The following is a 19442-nucleotide window of genomic DNA, read 5'->3' as shown; positions in this document are numbered from 1 at the left end:
GTCACCCTTAGGTCACCCTGGGAGACCTTGAGTCACCTTAGTCCACCCTTGGGCCACCTTGGGTCACCTTGGACCACCTTGGGCCACCTTAAGTCACCCTTCGGTCACCTTTGGTCACCTGGGCCACCCCGGGGTCACCCCTGGGTCAGCTTGGGTCACCCCTAGGTCACCTTGGGTCACCCTCGGGTCACCTTAGGCCACCCCTGGGCCACCTTAGACCACCATGGAACAACTCTGGGCCATCCTTAGGTCACCTTGGGCCAGTTTGGGCCACCTTAGGCCACCCCTGGAGCACGTTGGGCCACCCCTGGGCCTGTCCCCATGCTCCCCTGCCTGCACCTCACAGCGGGCACTCCCCTGTCCCTCCCACCACCCTTCTCTTGGCTGCCCACACCAAGTCCGCTCCTCCATCTGTCCATCTGTCTGTCTGTCTGTCTTCCCACCACCTCATCCGTCCACTCGTCCATCCACCAGTGCTTTCAACCACCCATCCTGTCCCCATCCTCCAGCCCATCTGTCTGTCCATCATCCACCCGTCTGTCCATCACCCATCCATCTGTCTGTCACCCATCCATCTGTCCATCACCTGTCCATCTGTCTGTCACCCATCCAACCTTCTGTCAGTCATCCATCTGCCTGACACCCGTCCATCTGTCCCCCTCCCGGACACATCTGTCCCCAACCTCAGCTCCATTCACCCTCACACCCATTCAGCTTCTATCTGTCCCACCACCCACCGCTTGCCCTGCCCGTGCCCAGCTGGCCCTCCTGCCCTCACCTGCCCTCCTTCCACCCATCCATCCCTCTGTCCTCTCCGGCTCTCCATGGGTCCATCTGTCCCTCTGTCAACTCCTGTTGTCCTCCACCTGTCCATCTCTCCTCCATTGTCTCTGTCCTCCACCTGTCCATCCGTCCATCCTCTCTAGATGTCCTGCACCCTTTGGGTCCGTTCTCCAGCTGCCTTCCACCCATCTGTCTGTCCCTCTGTCCTCTCTTGTTGTCCTCCACCTGTCTTGTCCTCTGTCCTCCTCTCCAGCTATTCTCCATCCATCCATCCATCCATCCATCCATCCATCCATCCCTCCATCCATCCATCCCTCCATCCATCCATCCCTCCAGCGCCCACCTCTGCTCACCCCATCCCCATGTCCCCATGCGGGTGGACGGAGCCCCCCCCGGGCGGTGGGGGGGTACCGGTGGCACCGGCGGGGCGGTACCGGATGGTGGCCCCTGAGTCAGCCCCGCGCCTCCCACGCGCGGCCCACGCGTGGCGGCCGCGGCAGATTGTGGCATTTCACACGCCGGAGCCGGCGCCGCAAACACGCGCCGGTGCCAGCTCGTGCGCCGCAGCCTGGCGCGGACACGCGTGTGCCCCCCCCGCACCCCACGTGGGCCCCAGTGCGGGACACGAACCGCACGGCCCCGCGCGGGGGGTGCCGCTGTCCCGGGTGGGGGCGGCGCGATCGGCACCATGGACAGCGCCGGCGGCAGCACCACGGACAGCGCCCGGTCCTGCGTGGGTGGGGGCCGGGACCCCCCCCCAGTGCCCGGCGCGCCCATCGCCGTGGCACCCACCGTGGGCAGCCCCATGCGGGGGGGGAGCCTGAGGTCATGGGGGGCGCAGGGACACGGCCCGCGTGCCCTGTGCTCGCATCCCCCCCGCACCCCACGAGACCCCCGCGGACACAGTGGGGGGGGGCCCCACCACCGACCGCCGCGTCCCCACCGCGGGTCACGCCCTCCCGCCGTGGGTCCAGACCCGCGCCCCCACCCCCGAGCACCGCCTCGCCTCCCCGGGCACCCTTGTGGGCCCCCCCCCACGCGTGGCGGGCCGGCCCCGCAAGGGTTAATCGGCGGGGCCGGCGGCGGGGGGCGGAGCGCGGCCGCCCCGGGATAAGGCGCGGCGCGGGGCAGGGCTCAGCCCCACCGGAGCCGCGGGCAGAGCCGAGCGCAGAGCCGAGCCCACCCGTGCCCGCAGCCCACCCGTGCCATGCCCCGGGGCTGCGGCCGGGGCGAGCGGCCCCCCCGGCAGCGGCCATGAGCCCCGGGGCAGCGGGCAGCGCCTGAGCGGCGGCCCCGCCATGCGGCCCCCCACGGCTCGGGACCTGCCCCAAGGTAGGCGTGGGGGCGGCGGGGGCCCACGCGCGTCCGTTGACCTCCGGTGGGGCGGGGGGAGCCGCCCCGCGGGGCGCGGTCCCAGCTTGGGGCGCTCCCGGGGCTCTTCTCTCGGGGTGCCCGCGGCGGCGCGGGGTGAGGGTGCTCCGGGGGGCGTGGGGCGAGGCCGGAGCCGGGTGACCCCCCCGCGACCCACGGGTGCCCGGCGCACTCCGGGGTGCGGAACCCGGCGTGGGGGTGCCCCACGACCCACGGAGTGCTCGATGCCAACCTGGGACCCCCAGCCCGGGGTGCGGGCGCCCTGCGACCCAAGGGTGCCCGGTGCCAGCCCAGCCCGACGTGCGGGTGCCCCATGAGCCGCGGGGTGCCCGATGCCACCCCAAGACCCCTTTTGCGGGGTGTGGGTGCCCTGCGACTCACGGGGTGCTCGGATCCACCCCGAACCCCCATCCCGCGGTGTAGGTACTCCACGACCCACCCGGTAGTAGCCCAGGGTCCCCATCCCGAGCTGTGGGTGCCCTATGGGGTGCTCGATGCCACCCCAGGACCTCCAGCCCCGGGTGTGGGTGCCCCACGGGGTCGTCGATGCCACCCTCAAGCCCCCCCATCCCGAGCTGTGTGTCCCCCGAGACCCACCGTGATCTCGGTGCAGCTTAGCGTGGGGGTGCCCCGGGACCCACAGGACACCCGGTACCCCCCAAACCCCTATCCCTCCATGTGGGTGCCGCATGGGGTGCTCGGTACCACTCCAAGCCCCCCCCAGTCCCGGTCTGTGCGTGCCCCACACCTCACCCGGGTGTGCACCGCGGGTTCCATGGGGTACCCCCGGGCGGTGCAGCGGTTCCATAGCAGGACTCCGGGGGGGGGGGGGGGGTATATGGGGGGGGGTGCACCGGTAACCGGTGACTTCAGCTCCCCACTGAGTCAGCCCGCGGCGACGGGGGAGTGACAGATGGGACGCGGGTGGGGGGCGCACGGCGGTACGGGGCTGAGCAGATGCCTCTGTGGGTGGGTGGGTGGGTGCCCCCCCTCCCCATAGCGCAATAGGGGGAGGGGAGAGGGGGGGGGCCACCCTCCGGTGCACCTCCGGTGCACCGGAGGGGGCCACCCCCCTCTCCCCTCCCCCGTTACCGGGAGCATCCCCGCATCCCGGGCATGGGGCCAGGCGCCCGAGGTTGAATTATGGATGAAGCTCTCGGGTTGCAGCCCCGAGGGGGGGGATGGATGGATGGATATGGAAAGGAGGATGGGGGGGGGGGGGTGTTGGACGGGATGGGGCGGGGTGGGGGGGGGAGAAGCGGCGGCGGCGGCTCGTGTCAGTGGCGAGAGCGTCAGCCCGCGCGCCCACGCGTGCCCCTCCCCGCACGTGGCCGCGGCACGCGCGCACGTGGACACCCCCCCATACCCCCCCCCTTTGTCCGGTGGGGGGGGGGGGGGTGGTCGGTCCCAAGGGGTCCATAGTCCCAGGGATTGGGGATGGTCCTGGACGGGTGTAGCCCCATGGGGTGGGGATGGTCCCATAGGAATGTGGTCCCGGGGGGGCAAACACGGTCCCAGGGGTCTGTGGCCCCGTGGGGCGGTCAGGGAGCCTTGGGGGTCCCATGGGAGTGTAGCTGGTATGACCCCGTGGAGGTGCCAGGGGTGCACAGGCCAATGAGGGGGGTGGTTTTGGGGTGCCCAGCCTGGGGGGTTGGGGATGGTCCTGCAGGATAGGCACGGCCTGATAGGGTGGGCATGGACCTGTGGGGCTCCTGGGGGGAAGCGTAGCCCTGGGGGCTCCTGGGGCTATGGCTCTATGGGGTAGGATGGCTCTTGGAGGGGGGCGCTGGGGAACACAGCTCTATGGGGCTCGTGTGGGCCTGGCGGGGCTTCTAGGGGTGCTCAGCACTTTGAGGTGGGCATGGTTGTGCAGGATGGGCATGGTCTCGTGGGGTAGACACGGACCTGGGGCCTCCTGGGGCTACATGGCCCTATGGGTGGGTATGACCTTGGGGTTTTCCATGGGCTCCATTGCCTGATGGGCGGGCATGGCCCTGGGGGGCTCCTGTGGGTGTCCAGCCCTACAGGACCATCGTAGCCCTGGGGCTCTCCATGGACTCCATGGCCTTATGGATGGCATAGTGCTGGGGGGCTCCATGGGGTGTCCAGCCCTATCGGGCAGACATGGCCTAGGTGTTCTCCATGGGCTCCATTGCCTTGTGGGTGGGCATGGCCTTGGGGGGCTCCTATGGGTGTCCAGCCCTGTGGAGTGGTCACGGCACAGGGATTCTCCATGAGCTCCATGGCCATGAGGGTGGGCACGGTCCCACTGGGCCCCATGGCCATGAGGGTGGGCATGTTTCCAGGGCTCCCCATGGGGGGCCGGGGGGTGCAGGGGGGCCGCGGGGGGCGGCGTTGCCGCGCGCTGACCCCGCGCTGACGCCCCGCTGTGCCCTCAGGCGGGCGCCTGGCGGCCCTGCTGCTGGCGCTGGTGTGGGTGCCCGGCGGGGCGCCCGCCTGCCCCGCGCTCTGCACGTGCTACGTCTCGCCGCCCACCGTCAGCTGCCAGGCCAACAACTTCTCCTCGGTGCCCGCGGGGCTCCCGCCCGGCGCCCGCCGCCTCTTCCTGCAGAACAACGTCATCGGGGCGCTGCGGGCGGGCACCTTCGGGCCCAGCACCGTCACCCTCTGGCTCTACTCCAACAACATCTCCTCCATCCAGCCGGGCACCTTCCGCCACCTGCCCGCCCTGGAGGAGCTCGACCTGGGTGACAACCCGCACCTCCGCGTCTTGGCCCCCGACACCTTCCACGGCCTCCGGCGCCTCCAGGCGCTGCACCTCTACCGGTGCCAGCTGGCCACCCTGCCCAGCGCCATCTTCCGCGGCCTCCACAGCCTCCAGTACCTCTACCTGCAGGAGAACGGGCTGCTCTACCTCCAGGTCCGCCACGGCCCTGGGGCTGCCCCAGTGCGGCTGTGGGGTGCCTGTGGGGCAGGGGATGGGGGGAGCAGGGCGGTGGGTGATGACTTTGGGATGTGGGAGACCCGCAGGTCAAGGTGATGGGTGTCACCCACAGAGCAGGGACACAGGACGGGGTGATGCCCATGGAGCAGGGTGATGCCCATGGGGCAGGGTGATGGGAGGCACCAGGGAGTACAGGCACAGTACAGGAAGATGGGTGATATTCATGGAGTAGGGATACAGGGAAGAGTGTTGCTCATGGAGATGGGTTGTGGGACAAGGTGTTGGGTGATGTCCATGGAGCAAGGAGGCAGGACAGGATGACGGGTGACACCATGGAGTACGGACATGGGAGAGGGCGATGGGCAATGCTCATGGAGCTGGTTGTTGGGTGGTGTCCATGGAGCAGAGACACAGACAAGGCGATGTCCACGGCGCAGGGACACAGGGCAGGGTGATGGGTGATGCCTGCAGGACAAGGACATGGGGCACGGCTCTGTGGGACACCCTGGGTGACTGCCCCCGTTGAGGGATGTGGGGCAGGGCCGGGATCGCCCCGGTGGGGCTGCACACCCCATATACCAACCCCTTGTCCCCCCGCACCACAGGACGACCTCTTTGCCGACCTGGCCAACCTGAGCCACCTCTTCCTGCATGGGAACCGGGTGCGGGCGCTGTCGGAGGGCGTCTTCCGAGGGCTGCTGAGCCTGGACCGGCTGCTGCTGCACGCCAACCGGCTGGTGACCATCCACCGCCGCGCCTTCCGCGGGCTGTCCCGCCTCACCATCCTCTACCTGTTCAACAACAGCCTGGTGGCGCTGCCCGGGGACCCGCTGGCCGCGCTGCCCGCGCTCCAGTTCCTGCGCCTCAACGCCAACCCCTGGGCCTGCGACTGCCGCGCGCGCCCGCTCTGGGCCTGGTTCCGGCGCACGCGCGTGTCCAGCTCGGCCGTGCCGTGCGCCAGCCCCCCGCAGCGCCGCGGCACTGACCTGCGCCACCTGCGCGCGCGCGACTTCGACGCCTGCCCCGACCACAATGACGACGACGACGACGAGGAGCGGGAGCGGGAGGAAGATGATGGCGATGGCGTTGGTGGCGGTGGCAGCGTTGGTGGCGGCGTGGTGGCGGTGATGGGCACCCCCGGGCGGGCGCTGGGCCGCCCCGGCACGCTCCCGGCCGCGCCGCCCTCTGCCTTCTACCGCGACGGGCTCCCCCCGCACGACCTGCGGGGCCCCCAGCTCCGGCCGCCCCCCCCGTCCCGTGACTCCCGCGGCCCCCCCGCGGCCCCCGGCTGCCCGCAGGCCCCCTGCACCCCCCCGGCCGCCGCCGCCGCCCCCCGGCAGCCCCACGTCCTCCTGCCCCTCCTGGGTCTGCTCCTGCCCTGGCTCTGAGCCGCTCCTCGGGCTGCCCGTGCCCCCCTTCTCCCCGGGGGGGCGCTTAGAACTGTGGGGGGCTGCGGGACGCAGGGTCCCCCCGATCCTGAGTGGGAAAAACCCCCAACAGGGACCGAAAGCTGGGAAATTATTTATTAAAAATGGTCTTATTTTGGGAGAGCGAGGCCTGGCTGCGGCGGGGGGGCGCGCACACACAGAGACAGAGCCACTTGCTGCCTTTCCAGGTCACCGCCTGCTCCTGCTGAAATATTGATGGCAGTGCGGCTGAGCCGGGGCGGACGCGGGGGGGGACGGACGCGGGGACAGACAGACAGACAACCCCCCTCCCCCCCGCGGGTGCTGGCACCCACCACCGCGCATTGCGCACCTGCTGCCGTGCGGCACCCACCATGTACCGGGAGCCCCGCGCCACCCGCAGCCTGCCCCACTGCCCAACACACCCGCATGGGGATGGACAGACAGACAGGGGGACGCTGCCCACCCGTGGCGTGGGTTCCCTTCCGGTGGGTGTCACCCCAGGGGTGCCCCTCTGCAGGTGTTCTTCACCTCGCGCTGGGGTGTCCCAGTGCTGGTGTAGTTCTTGGGTGCACGGGGACTCCCCTGTATTCTCCAATTCTCCCGGTGGTGTGTGGGTATGTCCGTGTGTCCAGCTGTCCCTGCTCGGGTGTCCTCAGGGTTCCTTCCCAGGGGTCTCTGGATGTGTCTGTGTGGCCCTGTGCAGGGCTGGGTGCCCCCATCAGGTCTGGGTGCCCCCATCAGGGCTGGGTGCCCCCATCAGGGGTGTCCCTTTCCCACCCTCACCTCTCTTTGTGCCTGTCCCCCTCCAGCTGCTCCAGGACCACGTCCATGCGTGTGTCCTCTCAACTGTCCCCACCCTGCAGGGGATTACGAGGGGCTCAGCCCAGCTCTGCCTAATCCTGGGGATTTCATGGGGTGGGCTGGGCAGGGGGGGACACCCGGGGTGCCCCCCTCAAGGACACAGCACGTGGCGCCTGGGAACAGCACGAAAGGGAGTGCCCCCTACAGCACCCGCTGGGTTCACCGTGTGCCCCAGCACATCCCATGGCGGGGTTTGGGGGCCGAGGGAAGCGATCGAGCTGGCCCGAAGGCTCCGGTTTATTGGGGTGCGGGGTCAGGCAGTGCCGGTGCCCTGCTGCATGCGCCGCAGCAGCTCCTCGTCCTGCAGCGACAGCTCTGTCAGCTTCTTGCCCATCCTCTCGTGCACCTCCAGGTACTTGGCCACACACCGGTCCAGGCACACGCTCTCCCCCTTCGACAGCTCCGCGTCCTTGTAGTGGGGGGGGACGCACTTTCGGTGACACGCCTGCGTCATCCTGCACCGCACCAGCACCCTCAGGCCCTGAGCCCCCGGTGCCACCCAGCACCAGTGCGCAGCACCTAGAGAGCCCCCCATGCTCCCGACACCCCACCAGCCCCAGCACCCCACGGACCCCCAGCATCCCTTGTACCCCCCAGTACCCCCCCCAGCCATGGACACCCCCAGTGATCCCACAAACCCGGGCATCCCAAGTGTCCCCCCAGCCATAAGCACCCCCAGTGACCCCAATCCCCAACACCTGGGTACACCCAGGGTCCCCCAGCCATTGGCACCCCCAGTGACCCCCCCCGCCATGGGTACCCCGAATGGTCCCCATTCCCCAGGCATCCCCAGTGACCCCCTGCCAGCCATGGGCACCCGCATGGAGCCCCCCTCCCCAACATACCTTGGGCACACCAAGGGTCTCCCAGCCATGGGCATCCCCAGTGACCCCCATGCCCGGGCACCCCCCGGCCCCTCACTGCCCCCCGCGCCGTGCTCCCCGCAGCCCCCGTCCCGCCACGCCGGCAGCGCGCACCGGTTGTACATGTCGGCCATCATGTCAACCTCCAGCTCGGCTGCGAGCTGCTGCGCTCGCAGCGGGTCCATGGCGGTGCGGTGCGCTCCGGACCGGCCCCGCTCGGTTCAGGTCCCGCTCGGCTGGGTTCGGCCGCGCTCGGTTCGGCCCCGCTCGGCTCAGTTCGGCCGCGCTCGGTTCGGCCGCTTTCGGCTCGGCTCCGCTAGGCTCGGCTCGGCTCCGCCCAGTTCGGTGCCGCTCGGCTCGGTTCGGCCCCGCTCGGCTGCGCTCGGCCCCGCTCGGTTCGGTTCGTCCTGACTCGGGACCCCGCGGCAGCTCCCGGCAGGAACCACGTGGGCGCCGGACTTCCGCCCACACGCACCACAACCCCACCCCAGAGTGGGCTTCAGCCAATAAGAAGCCAGGCGCGTGGGGGTAGAGCCTCGCGTCCCCAGCGCTGATTGGGGGCCGCGGGAGGGGGCGCGGCGGCGCCGGCAGCCTCGGAGGGGCGGGGAGGGCGCGCGCTTTGCCCCCCACGGGGGCGGTGCCACAGCCGCGGAGGGGCGGGGCTTCGGGCGGGCTCCGCCCCCTGCCCGTCCCAGGGGGCTCCGCGTCCCCCGTGTCCCCCCCGGGCCTGTGTCCCCCATGTCCCCCGTGTCCCCCATGTCCCCCGTGTCCCCCGTGTCCCCCGCGTCCCCCACGCCTCCCAGTGTCCGGACCCCGCTCCGGTGTCCCCCTCCGGTGCCCCGCGCGTGTCCCCCCGCCCGGCCACATGCCCCCTCCGCGCCCCCCCGGCCCCACGCGTGCCCCGCGGTGTGCGGTGAGTGAAGGCGGCACCTGCCCCCGCCGGGTAAAAATAGCCCCGGACGGGCGGGGGCAGCGGGAGCGGCCGGAGCGGGACGGGACGGGACGGAGCGAGCGGCACCGGGGACACACCGGGGGACACACCGGGGGACACACCGGGAGGGGCGCACCAGGGGGGGACACATGGGGCGGGGGGGCAATGGGGGACAGGGAGGGGGACGTGGGAGGGCTGGAGGGGGGTGTGAAAGGGTCAGGGCGGAACACGGGGGCGGAGATGGGACATGGGGGGTCGGGAGGAGGGGGGGGTGCCGGAGGGGTCAGGGAGGGTCTGGAGGGAGAATTGGGGGGCTGGTGATGGGGAATAGGGGCTCGGGATGGGACACGGCGGGGCGGGGGATACATGGGGAAGTCGGGGGGGCACAGCGGGGATCGGGAGGACAGAGGGGGCAGAGGGGTCAGGGGAGGCCTAGAGGGGCTATGGAAGTCTGGATGGGAAATAAAGGGGTCCGGGAGGGGCTCCGGAGGAGTCGGGATAGGACACGGGGAGCCGGAGAGGGAATATGGGAGAGGAGTAGGGGGGACACCCGGTATCGGGGGGGGGGGGGGCGGTACGGGATCGAGGGGGTCTGGAGAGAGTTTGGGGGGTCGGGAGGGTGAATTTGGGTTCGGGAGGGGCGTTTCGGGAGGTCGGAATGGGAAACGTCGGGAGCGGGTATGGGGAGTGGGAAGGGGGCATGGGGGGTCGGGATGGGACATGGGATATGGGGGGACTGGTATGGGGGCAGGAGGAGAACGTGGGGGGCCAGTATTGGGGGGGGTCTGGAGGAGGTGGGAGGAGCCAGATTGGGGTGTCGGGAGAGGGCACGGGGGAGCCTGGCTGAGGAATCTGGGCTGCGCAGGGGCAGCGGGGGGGGCTGGGGGGGAGAATGGGGATACCACAGCTGGGGCAACGGGAGGGCAACCCAGTGACAGCCCTGTGCCCCTGCAGCAGTGACCACAGCGGCATGGAGCCCCTGGGAGACACCGAGACCCCCCCCCCAGGGCACCCCCACCCCGGACAGCCCCACCCCGGACACCCCCAGCGCCCCCCCAGACCCCCCCGCGGGGCCGGCGGAGGGCAGCGGGGCCGGGGGAGACCCCCAGGGAGCGGGGGGCGATGGGGGGGACGGACAGGGGCCAGGGGCAGCGGGAGGCGCGGGGGGGGACGCCGATAGGGACGCTCAGGATGCGGGGGGGGACAGCAGAGCAGGGGGGGATGAAGCGGATGATGCCAGGGCAGCTCAGGATGCAGGGGGCGATGCTCAGGGAGCGGGGGACACGGCGGGGGACGCCAAGGGGGAGGCTGAGGATGGGGGCGGCAAAGGGGGAGGCACAGCGGGGGATGCCGGGGCAGAAGCACCGAAGGACGCCGGGGGCGATGCCGGGACTGCCGAGGGCGCCGGGGATGACGCCGGGGGTGACACCGGGGGAGACGCCAGAGGTGCTGGGGGTGACGCCGGGGGAGACGCCGGAGGTGCTGGGGGTGACACCGGGGGAGACGCCGGAGGCGCTGGGGGTGACACCGAGGCAGTAGCAGCCGCGGGGGCTGCTCCGACGGGGGTGCAGGAGGCGGCTGGGCCAAAGCTGACAGCAGCAGGGAGCACCCCGGGGCGGCAGGTGAGACACGGGGGACAGGGACAGGGGCGGTGGTGCCAGGGCAGGGTGCCAGTGCCAGTGCCAGCAGTGCCAGGGCAGGGTGGCAGCAGAAGGGACAGGGTGACACTGCCCGTGGTGGCAGTGGCAGGGCAGGTGACGATGCTTGTGCCATCAGTGCCACCCCGGCTGTGCCCACAGGAGCCAACCTGGCTGCAGGACGAGGATGACGAGCTGTGGCCTGAGTTCACCACCAGCAGCCCCACATCCCCCCTGTCCCCCCTGTCCCCGATGTCCCCTACATCCCCCCTGTCCCCCATGTCCCCCACATCCCCTGTGTCTCCCACGTCCCTCACGTCTCCCACATCCCCCACATCACCCACAGGTAAGGGCTGTGTGGGGCAGTGGCCCTGTCGTCACCTCTACCCCACACCCCCATGGAGCCCCCTACAGGTCCTCCCCATCCCCTCCCCATGGGGTAGGACCTCCAGCCCTGTGCCCTGAGGGTGCCCCGGGGGGAACGTAGGTGCCCCCACTCTGAGGCATCCCCTCTCTCCATGACCCCTCCTCTGTCCTCTGCAGCCGGCACCACTGAGGGCTCAGGGGGCAGCGAGAGGTGAGTGTGGGCAGGGAGGGCACAGCCCCATGGGTGCCCCACAGCCCAGCCCACTGCGGAGTGCCTCATGTGCACCCACCCGTGTGCCCACAGGGGTGCTCCGGCAGAGGGGCCACGGGGCCGGGTGCCCCCCGGGCCGGGGGGGCAGAGGCCAAGGCTGGAGGGGTCCGTGGGGCGGCCGCGTGCAAGCACCAGGGCCCAGGGGCGCAGTGCCATCCTGGAGAAGTTCGGAGGGTGAGAGGGGCCTGGCCCCATGGGGGGTGTGGGGCAAGGGGGTAGTGGGGGGCCATGGGGCAGTGAGGGCCACGGGGGGAATGAGGGCCATGGGATAGGAGGGGCTTTGGGGGGGCCATGTGGCAATGGGGGGTATGAGAGGATGGGGGGGCCATGGGACGCACGGGGCAGTGGGAGTATTGGGGAGGCCACGGGGCAATAGATGGTGCGGGGAGACCAGGGGGCAACGGAATTATGGAGGGACCATGGCGCAATGACAGGTGCAGGAGGGCTGGGGGGGCCATGCGACAATGTGTCAGTGGGAATACTGGGGGGGCGATGTGGGGGGTGTGGGGTGCTCCATGGTGCCTGACATTGTCTGCAGGGCAGCCACGGGGCCGGCCCCACACCTGAAGCGGGCAGGGGGCACCGCCACAGTAAAAGCGATGCTGCTGGAGTGGTGCCGCGCCAGGACCCGCGGCTATGAGGTGAGAACGGGGGCAACGCCGCTGGGCAGCCGTGGGGCAGCATGTGGCAGCCACAGGGCAGCCATAGGGCAGCGTGGCGCAGCCATGGGGCAGCCTGACACCCTCTGCCCGCGGCAGCACGTGGACGTGCAGAACTTCTCGGGGAGCTGGGGCAGCGGCCTGGCCTTCTGCGCGCTCCTGCACAGCTTCTTCCCCGACGCCTTTGACTACGGCAGCCTAGAGCCGGGCGCGCGGCGCCACAACTTCACCGTGGCCTTCGCCACCGCCGAGTGAGTGAGAGCAGCCCTGGCCCCGGTGCGCCCCGGCGCGGGCGGGCGGCCCCGGGTGACGGCCGTGTCCCCGCAGGGAGCGCGCGGGCTGCGCCCCGCTGCTGGACGTGGAGGACATGGTGCGGATGGCGGTGCCCGACGCCAAGTGCATCTACACGTACCTGCAGGAGCTGTACCGCTGCCTCGTGGCCAAGGGGCTGGTGAAGACCAAGAAGCGCTGAGCGGGGGCCCCGCGGCCCCCCCCAGAACACCCCCCCGCTGTGGCCCCCACCAGTAAAGGCTTGTGGAGATGGGCTGGGGTGGCCTCGGCTCTTGTGGGCACACGAGCAGCAGCACCGTGGCGGCGCCCCCCCCCCCCAGTGAAGCACCGCGGGGCCAGCACAGGAGCAGGAGAACCTTTATGAACCCCCACGTCCCCCGGGGGGCCAGTGAAGCCCCAGTGCGGACTCAGGGCTACCGGTGCGGGCTCAGGGCTCCGGCCGCGGCTCTGCGTGCTGCCGCGTGTGCTCCTCCGCACGGCGATGGAACACCTCGGGCCGGTCCCGCAGCTCCCGGGCCAGGTCCTGCCGCAGCACCCGCTCCGGGTCCGGGCTGTCCAGCAGCAGCAGCAGGTCCTGCAGCACTGCGGGCACGGGGGGCGTCAGAGCGGGCACCCCCCCGTGGGCACCCCACGTGCCGTGCCCCCCAAACCCCCGTGGTGCCCACCTTGTGTGGCGCGGGTGGTGGGCACCCAGTGCTGGGCGGAGGTGAGGGGCTGGCACACGTGGCCCTCGGCGTCCACGCCGGGGTGGTAGATGCTGGTGCGGAGGGTGGCGCGGGGCGGGGACAGCGGGTGGTGGGGCGAGAAGGTCAGCTCGAAGCGGAAGGCGCCGGCGTTGTATGGGGGGTTGTTCTGCCGCGGTAAGCGGGGGACACACATCAGCACACCCCCCCCCCCCGCCACAGCAGCCACCGTTGGGGACCCTCTCCCAGCCCTGATCTCCAGCGCTCCCCTTGAAGACCGCCCCCAGCCTGAGCCCGCAGGAGGGGAACCCCCACCCGGTGCCCCAGTCCAGAACCCCCATGGTCCCCCACTACAGTGTCCCCGCCATGCTGCCCTCATAGGGACACCACCGAGACCTCCCTCGCCCCCAGGGGAACCCCAATCCCCCATGTCCCCAGGGGCCACCCTCCATTACAGGCCCGCCAGGTGCCCGGGCCCGCACCGGCAGCAGGAGCCCCCCCCCCCCGGTGCCCGGGCCCGCACCGGCAGCAGGAGCCCCTCCCAGCGCCGCACGTTCCCGTCCAGCGGCCGCAGCCCGCGGGCCCCGCCCCAGCGCCGCGCCTCCTCCAGCTCCTGCGGGGGCGGGAAACGGGCGCGGTGAGGCCGGACACGCCTCCCGGGGCGGGGCTTCACACCGAGATGCGCCCCCATTGGCGGGGCCGCACCGCGGGACACGCCCCCCAGTGGGCGGAGCCCCAGCCCTGGGGACGCCCCGCCCTCCCGGCAATGGACGGGGCCACATGGAAGCTCCGCCCCGCCGCGGAGCGGTTCCCGCCAGGGAAACGAAACCGGAGCGCGACGCTCCACGGCGGGGGAGGATTGGCTTTAACCGGCACCGGCACCGGCACCCCTGCACCGGCACAGCATCCCCTGCACCGATACCCCCGGCACTGGCACCCCCTTACCGGCACCCCTAGCACCAGCACTATCAGCAACCCCTGCACCGGTACCCCCTGCACTGGAGACCCTTTGCCCCGGTACTGCCGCCCCCCACCCCTCCGCACCCCGAGACCCACTGCATCGCCGCACCCCGGTACCGGAACCCCTCATCCCTCTGCCACCCCTTCCCCCGCTCTGGCTCCGCTCGGAGCTGACACCAAGACCCCGCACTGCGGTCCCGCCACCGCCCCGCAGCCCCGGCCCAGCCCCCGGTGCCACCGGTGTCCCTGGCGTCCCCCGCACCTTGGCGATCCTCGCGGCCATGGTCGGCAATGGACAGTACCGGTGGGCGGGGCTTCCCCGGGACAAGCCCCCAGCCAGAGGCGGAGCGATCTGCCCCAGCCCCGCCCCCATCGGGGGTTGTGGGCGGGGCCCCGGGCAGCCCGGGGCATGGAGATGGGGGGTACGAGGGGGCAGACAAGCCTCGGGCTGCCCGGGGCCACAGGAGCTGGCAGTGAGAGGCCGGATCTGCCCCACATGGCCATGGGCATGGCCGCGCTGGCGGGGGGGGCGCCCAGAGGTGTCCCTGCCCCAGGGCTTGTTGGGAGGTGGGGTGAGAGCAGCCTGCCCCGCAGCTGACTGCCCGGGGGCAGCAGGTTGCGTCTTCCTAGTTCTGGGGCGGGAGGGCTCCTGGGGTATTCCATCCCCCTGATCACAGGGAGAAGGTTGGGGAGCTTGAGCTGGAGCTTGAATGGTGAGAGATACCACAGGGGTCATAGAGGGGAGCGATTGGGTGGCTATACTGCCCCTTGTCACCATAGGGGTCATAGAGGGGGCAGTTGGGTGACTAGAGCACCCCACCTCCCAAAGGGAGCCTTCCTCAAGGGCTGGTCCTCCAGCACTGGAGCAGAGCGAGTCTGGAAGGGGGGGGCCACATCCTGGCCCCGGCGCCCGCGCCCAGCCCCCGCCCCGGCTGATTTACGGGAAGTGTCCGCAGCTCCTTAATTTTTAACCAGGCCCGGCCGGACCCGGGCACGCACCCCCGCAGCGGCCGGACCCGCCGGGCCCCGACCCGCCGGCACCCAGGTGGGCCCAGGGACCTGCCCCTCCTGCCCCCCGCACCCGGTGGTCAGACCGGGGGTACCCCTGGGAGGGTGCAGGGAATGGGGGTGCAGGGTGCGGGGTGGGGGTGGAGGGTGTCGGGTGCCAAGGCTGGGAGCTGGGGTGGGGGTGCTGTGTGCACTTGACCCGTGCCTGCCCACCAGGATGCCCACCACGATGCTCTGGCTGCCCCTCATGTGGCTGCTGGCCACAGCCACGGCCACTGTCACCCTGGTAAGTGTGGCCCTGGGACATAAGCTCCTCCTCACCCGACCCCCCGAGTGTCCCCGTGCCCACCTCACCCAGTTCCCGGTGCGCAGGTGCCCACACCGGAGCCCTCTCCCAGCGCGCTGAAGCTGCTCAGACAGTCCCCGTCGCCGCCGGTGCCGCCCCGTCCTCCCCCCTCCCCACGGGGGGACGCGGGAGCCCCCGTGCTGCCCCCCCGGGACCACCCCGAGCTGCTGCCTGCCCTGGCTGCCCCCCTCGAGGCCACAGCCCCACCCAGCCCCGCAGCGCCCGAGGGGGCACCCATGGAGCCGAGCACCACGGGCAACGGGAGCGCGGCAGCTCCAGCACCCGGCAGCATCAGGGACAGCCCCGGCACCCCCGGCCCCAGCGCCCCGCCGTGCCCCGGGGACGGGGAGCCGGCCGAGGCGTGCGGGGAGCCCACGGTGGAGCAGCGGGCAGCCGTGGCTGAGGCAGTCGCCACCTTCGCCCTCCGGTTCTACCAGCGCATGGCAGAGGCTGCGCGGCCAGACGCCAACCTGCTCTTCTCCCCCATCACCGTGACCATGGGGCTCTCGCACCTTCTGCTGGGTGAGGCACCGGCACCGCGGCCGTGCCAGCCTGGGTGCAGCCATGGGTGCCGTGCTGAGCCTGCCCGTGCCTGCAGGCGCCCGTGGTGAGACCCGAGAGCGCTTGGCTGCCGTCCTGGCGTACCCCCCGGGGCTGGGCTGCGTGCACAGCGCCCTGCGGCTCCTCGCCACCGCGCCCGGTCTCTTCTCCACCACCCAGATCTTCCACCACCCAGGTGAGGCGGATGCCGCGGGGTGCCGGGGGTGCCGGGGGTGCCGGGTGCAGGCTGACACCAGCCGTGCCGCCGGGCAGACCTGCACCTCCGGACCCGCTTCCTCAATGAGTCCTGGCACTTCTACAACACCCACCCGCGGGCGCTGAGCGGCAACGAGAGCCTGGACCTGCAGCGCATCAACGCCTGGGTGCGCAATGCCAGCCGGGGGCTGCTGCCAGAGCTCCTGTCCACGCTGCCCCCCGAGCCCCGGCTGGTGCTGCTCAGCGCGGTGCACCTCCAGGGTACGGCCCCGGGACGGGATCGGCCCCGGGATCGAGCAGGTCCACACCCCTCGTGTGCTGGGGAAACAGCGCAAGAGGGACGTGGAGCTGCTGGAGCGAGTCGAGAGGAGGCTGCGGAGCTGCTGCGAGGGCTGGAGCAGCTCTGCTCTGGAGCCAGGCTGAGAGAGCTGGGCTGGGGCAGCCTGGAGAAGAGAAGGCTCCTGAAGGGGAGACCTTAGAGCAGCTCCAGTGCCTAAAGGGGCTCCAGGAAACCTGGAGAGGGGCTTTGGACAAGGGCCTGTAGGGACAGGCCAAGGGGAATGGCTTTAACCTGCCAGAGGGGAGATTGAGATGAGCTCTGAGGCAGAAGCTCTTCCCTGTGAGGGTGCTGAGGCGCTGGCACAGGGTGCCCAGAGAAGCTGTGGCTGCCCCATCCCTGGCAGTGTTCAAGGCCAGGTTGGACACAGGGGCTTGGAGCAACCTGCTCTAGTGGAAGGTGTCCCTGCCCGTGGCTTTAAGGTCCCTTCCAGTCCAAACTGTTCTATGACTCTATGATTATATGTGCCTGGGATCCAGTGAAGGGCCGATCCCGTGGGCGCCCCCTGGATCCCGCCGGGCCCGTCCCCATTCCCGGTGCCGTGTCCCCGCAGCCGCCTGGCTCACGCCGCTGGATGTGAAGCAGACGGTGCCGCTGCCCTTCCTGCGCCCCGGGCGCCCCCCGCGCCTGGTGCCCACCATGACCAGTAAGAAGTACCCGGTGGCCTCTTTCATCGACCCCCACCTGCAGGTCCAGGTACCCGCAATGGCCGGGAGCGAGCCGCGCTCTCTGGGGTGCGGGCTGTGACATCATGGGTGTGACATCACTGCTGTGACATCACTGCTGCGGCACTGAAGAGGTGCTGGGCTGTGATGTCACTGTGGTGTCTCCAGTGGGGTGCTGGGCTGTGATGTCACTGGATTGTGATGTCACTGTGATGTCACTGGGGGCTTTCTATGTTTTGGGGTGCTGTGGGTGTCAGCGGGAGGGTGTCCCGGGGGGTATATCGCTGGGGTTGTATCCCAGGGGGTGTGTCTCACGGGGTGTCACACGGGGGTGTGTCACTGGGGGTGCCACTGGGGGGGATGTCTCACACAGAGGGGGTGTATCAGGGAGAGTTCCACCTGGGGTGGATGTCTCACTGTGGGGGGGTGCACCCGGTGCTGCAGGCGGGGTGCCACATGGGGAGTGTATCCCGGGGGGGCTGTCTCACACTTTGGAGGTGTCTCTCACACTTTGGGGGGGTGTCTCTCTCACGGGGGGTGTTTTGCTGTGGGAGTGTCTCGCACTGGAGGGTGTCTCACTGTGGGGGTGTCTCACTGGGGGGTGTCTCACTGGGGAGTGTCTCTCACGGGGGTTGTCTCTCACAGGGGGTGTCTCACTGGGGGGTGTCTCACTGGGGGGTGTCTCGCTGGGGGGTGTCTCTCTCACAGGGGGGTGTCTCGCTGGGGGGTGTCTCACTGTGGGGTGTCTCTGACGGGGGGTGTCTCTGACGGGGGGTGTCTCACGGGGGGTGTCTCACGGGGGGGTGTCTCGCTGGGGGGTGTCTCTCTCACAGGGGGGTGTCTCGCTGGGGGGTGTCTCACTGTGGGGTGTCTCTGACGGGGGGTGTCTCTGACGGGGGGTGTCTCACGGGGGGTGTCTCACGGGGGGTGCCGCAGGTGGGCCGCCTGGCGCTGCGGGGAGCGCTGAGCCTGGTGCTGCTGCTGCCGCTGGGGCCGCCGGGGGCGCTGGGGGCGCTGGAGCGCGCGCTGGACCCCCCCGCGCTGCTGCGGCTGCTCCGGCGCGCGGCCAGCGCCCCCCCCCGCGCCGCCGCCCTCGCGCTGCCGCGCGTGCGCCTCGACGTGCCGCTGGACGTGGTGGCGCTGGTGCACGACATGGGTGAGCGCCCTGACGTCACGCCGTGACGTCACCCCCCGCCCCCCTGTGCGCGTCCCGTCCCCCGTGTCCCCCGCGTCCACGGGGACCCCACTGTACCCGGTATCCCCAGTGCTCCCCAGTACCCCCGTCCCTTGGGTGCCCCAGGGTCCCAGCACCCCCGTGTCCCTGCTGTCCCCCATGTCCCCACTACCCCTGATGCCCCCCGCGGCTCCCAGTGCCCATAACGTCCCCCTCATTCCCAAGGTCCCCGTATCACCCCGCTGCCTCCGGTGTCCCCAACATCCCCCAGCTCCCTCGTGTCCCCCATGTCCCTTTGGCCATCCCCGTTGTCCCTGACGCCCCAGTGTCCCCAAGGCCCCCCCCCGCGGTGTCTCCACGCCGCCCGTGTCCCGCAGACTTCGGGCTGTTCCTGGACGCGGAGCTGTGCGGGCTGGCGCGGGGCCCGGCCGTGGCGGTGGACGCTGCGCGGCACCGCGCGGTGCTGGCGCTGGACGAGGCCGGCGTGGAGGCCGCGGGGGCCATGGCCACGTCGGTGGCGCGCTCGGCCCCGCTGCTGGAGGCGCTGCGCCCCTTCCTCTTCGTCCTGTGGCACGACAGCGCCGACGTCCCCGTCTTCATGGGCCGCCTCAGCGACCCCCCGCCCTGACCCCCCATCCCTCCCTCCCTGCCTCCTCCGTCCCTCCGTCTATTCCTGCTTCTTTCTCTCCCTCCATCCCTCCCTCTGTCCCTCTCTGCCTCCTTCCCTTTTTCCTCGTCCCCCTTGTCCCTATTTTCCTGCCTCCTTCCTCCCATTTCTCCATTTCTCCCTCCATCTCTCCTTCTTTTCCCTTCTCCATCCCTTGTCCCTCCATCTCTCCTTCCTTTCTCCCTCCCTCTTTCCTTCCAACCACCCTCCAGCCCCATCCTTCCCTCTTCCCCCCCCTTCTTCCCTCCATCCTTCCCCCCACTTCCTCTTCTCCCTCTCTTCCTCTTTCCCCCCATCCTTCCTTCCCTCCCTCTCCCTTTCCCTCCCCATCTCCACTTCACCCCCAGCCCCACAGAGCACTATGGGGGGGGTGTGTCCCCCGTGCCTCAGTTTCCCAACCAGCTCCAGCCCTCAATAAACGCCCTGAGCTCTGTGCGGTGCCTGCGTGGGGAGGGAAAGGGGCAGCCCGAGGGGGCACGTTGGGGGCTATTGGAGTGTT

At 70.7% G+C, this 19442-nt stretch overlaps 5 protein-coding genes across 8 annotated transcripts; 3 read left to right on the top strand and 2 right to left on the bottom strand.

Moving 5' to 3' along the window:
- Positions 1-1522: 1522 nt before the first annotated feature.
- On the top strand, positions 1523-6607 carry RTN4RL2 (reticulon 4 receptor like 2). The gene is made up of 3 exons (XM_030483938.1): positions 1523-2115; positions 4554-5035; positions 5665-6607. The coding sequence occupies exons 1-3, from the start codon at positions 2082-2084 to the stop codon at positions 6445-6447; spliced, it is 1299 nt and encodes a 432-aa protein (XP_030339798.1). The 5' UTR covers positions 1523-2081; the 3' UTR covers positions 6448-6607.
- A 935-nt stretch (positions 6608-7542) lies between these two features.
- TIMM10 (translocase of inner mitochondrial membrane 10) lies at positions 7543-8674 on the bottom strand. Of its 2 annotated transcripts, none has more exons than XM_030483946.1 (3): positions 8529-8674; positions 8307-8396; positions 7543-7784 (listed from the first exon to the last, which is right to left on the bottom strand). In XM_030483946.1, the coding sequence occupies exons 2-3, from the start codon at positions 8375-8377 to the stop codon at positions 7583-7585; spliced, it is 273 nt and encodes a 90-aa protein (XP_030339806.1). In that variant the 5' UTR covers positions 8378-8396; positions 8529-8674; the 3' UTR covers positions 7543-7582. The 2 variants fall into 2 exon arrangements, with proteins under 2 accessions (XP_030339806.1, XP_030339807.1); XM_030483947.1 differs by having other exon boundaries at positions 8549-8674.
- Positions 8376-12600, top strand: SMTNL1 (smoothelin like 1). The gene is made up of 9 exons (XM_030485247.1): positions 8376-8592; positions 8996-9105; positions 10395-10745; positions 10923-11106; positions 11304-11337; positions 11431-11571; positions 11936-12038; positions 12156-12307; positions 12384-12600. The coding sequence occupies exons 1-9, from the start codon at positions 8376-8378 to the stop codon at positions 12526-12528; spliced, it is 1437 nt and encodes a 478-aa protein (XP_030341107.1). The 3' UTR covers positions 12529-12600.
- Positions 12601-12688: 88 nt separating this feature from the next.
- LOC115607116 (ubiquitin-conjugating enzyme E2 L5-like) lies at positions 12689-14346 on the bottom strand. Of its 2 annotated transcripts, XM_030483944.1 has the most exons (4): positions 14253-14346; positions 13554-13643; positions 13013-13199; positions 12689-12929 (listed from the first exon to the last, which is right to left on the bottom strand). In XM_030483944.1, exons 1-4 carry the CDS (start codon positions 14271-14273, stop codon positions 12775-12777), a joined length of 453 nt encoding a protein of 150 aa, XP_030339804.1. In that variant the 5' UTR covers positions 14274-14346; the 3' UTR covers positions 12689-12774. The 2 variants fall into 2 exon arrangements, with proteins under 2 accessions (XP_030339804.1, XP_030339805.1); XM_030483945.1 differs by lacking the exon at positions 13554-13643 and having other exon boundaries at positions 14253-14282.
- A 574-nt stretch (positions 14347-14920) lies between these two features.
- SERPING1 (serpin family G member 1) lies at positions 14921-19376 on the top strand. Of its 2 annotated transcripts, XM_030483937.1 has the most exons (9): positions 14921-15035; positions 15215-15284; positions 15371-15866; positions 15943-16080; positions 16158-16361; positions 16991-17133; positions 18039-18258; positions 18654-18909; positions 19183-19240. In XM_030483937.1, the coding sequence occupies exons 2-8, from the start codon at positions 15216-15218 to the stop codon at positions 18902-18904; spliced, it is 1521 nt and encodes a 506-aa protein (XP_030339797.1). In that variant the 5' UTR covers positions 14921-15035; position 15215; the 3' UTR covers positions 18905-18909; positions 19183-19240. The 2 variants fall into 2 exon arrangements, with proteins under 2 accessions (XP_030339797.1, XP_030339796.1); XM_030483936.1 differs by having other exon boundaries at positions 18654-19376.
- The last annotated feature ends 66 nt before the right edge of the window (positions 19377-19442 follow it).

This window comes from Strigops habroptila, chromosome 4 (genome assembly GCF_004027225.2).
Source record: "Strigops habroptila isolate Jane chromosome 4, bStrHab1.2.pri, whole genome shotgun sequence".
NCBI classification, from domain to species: domain Eukaryota; kingdom Metazoa; phylum Chordata; class Aves; order Psittaciformes; family Psittacidae; genus Strigops; species Strigops habroptila.
This window is presented reverse-complemented; position numbering and strand designations above follow the sequence as displayed.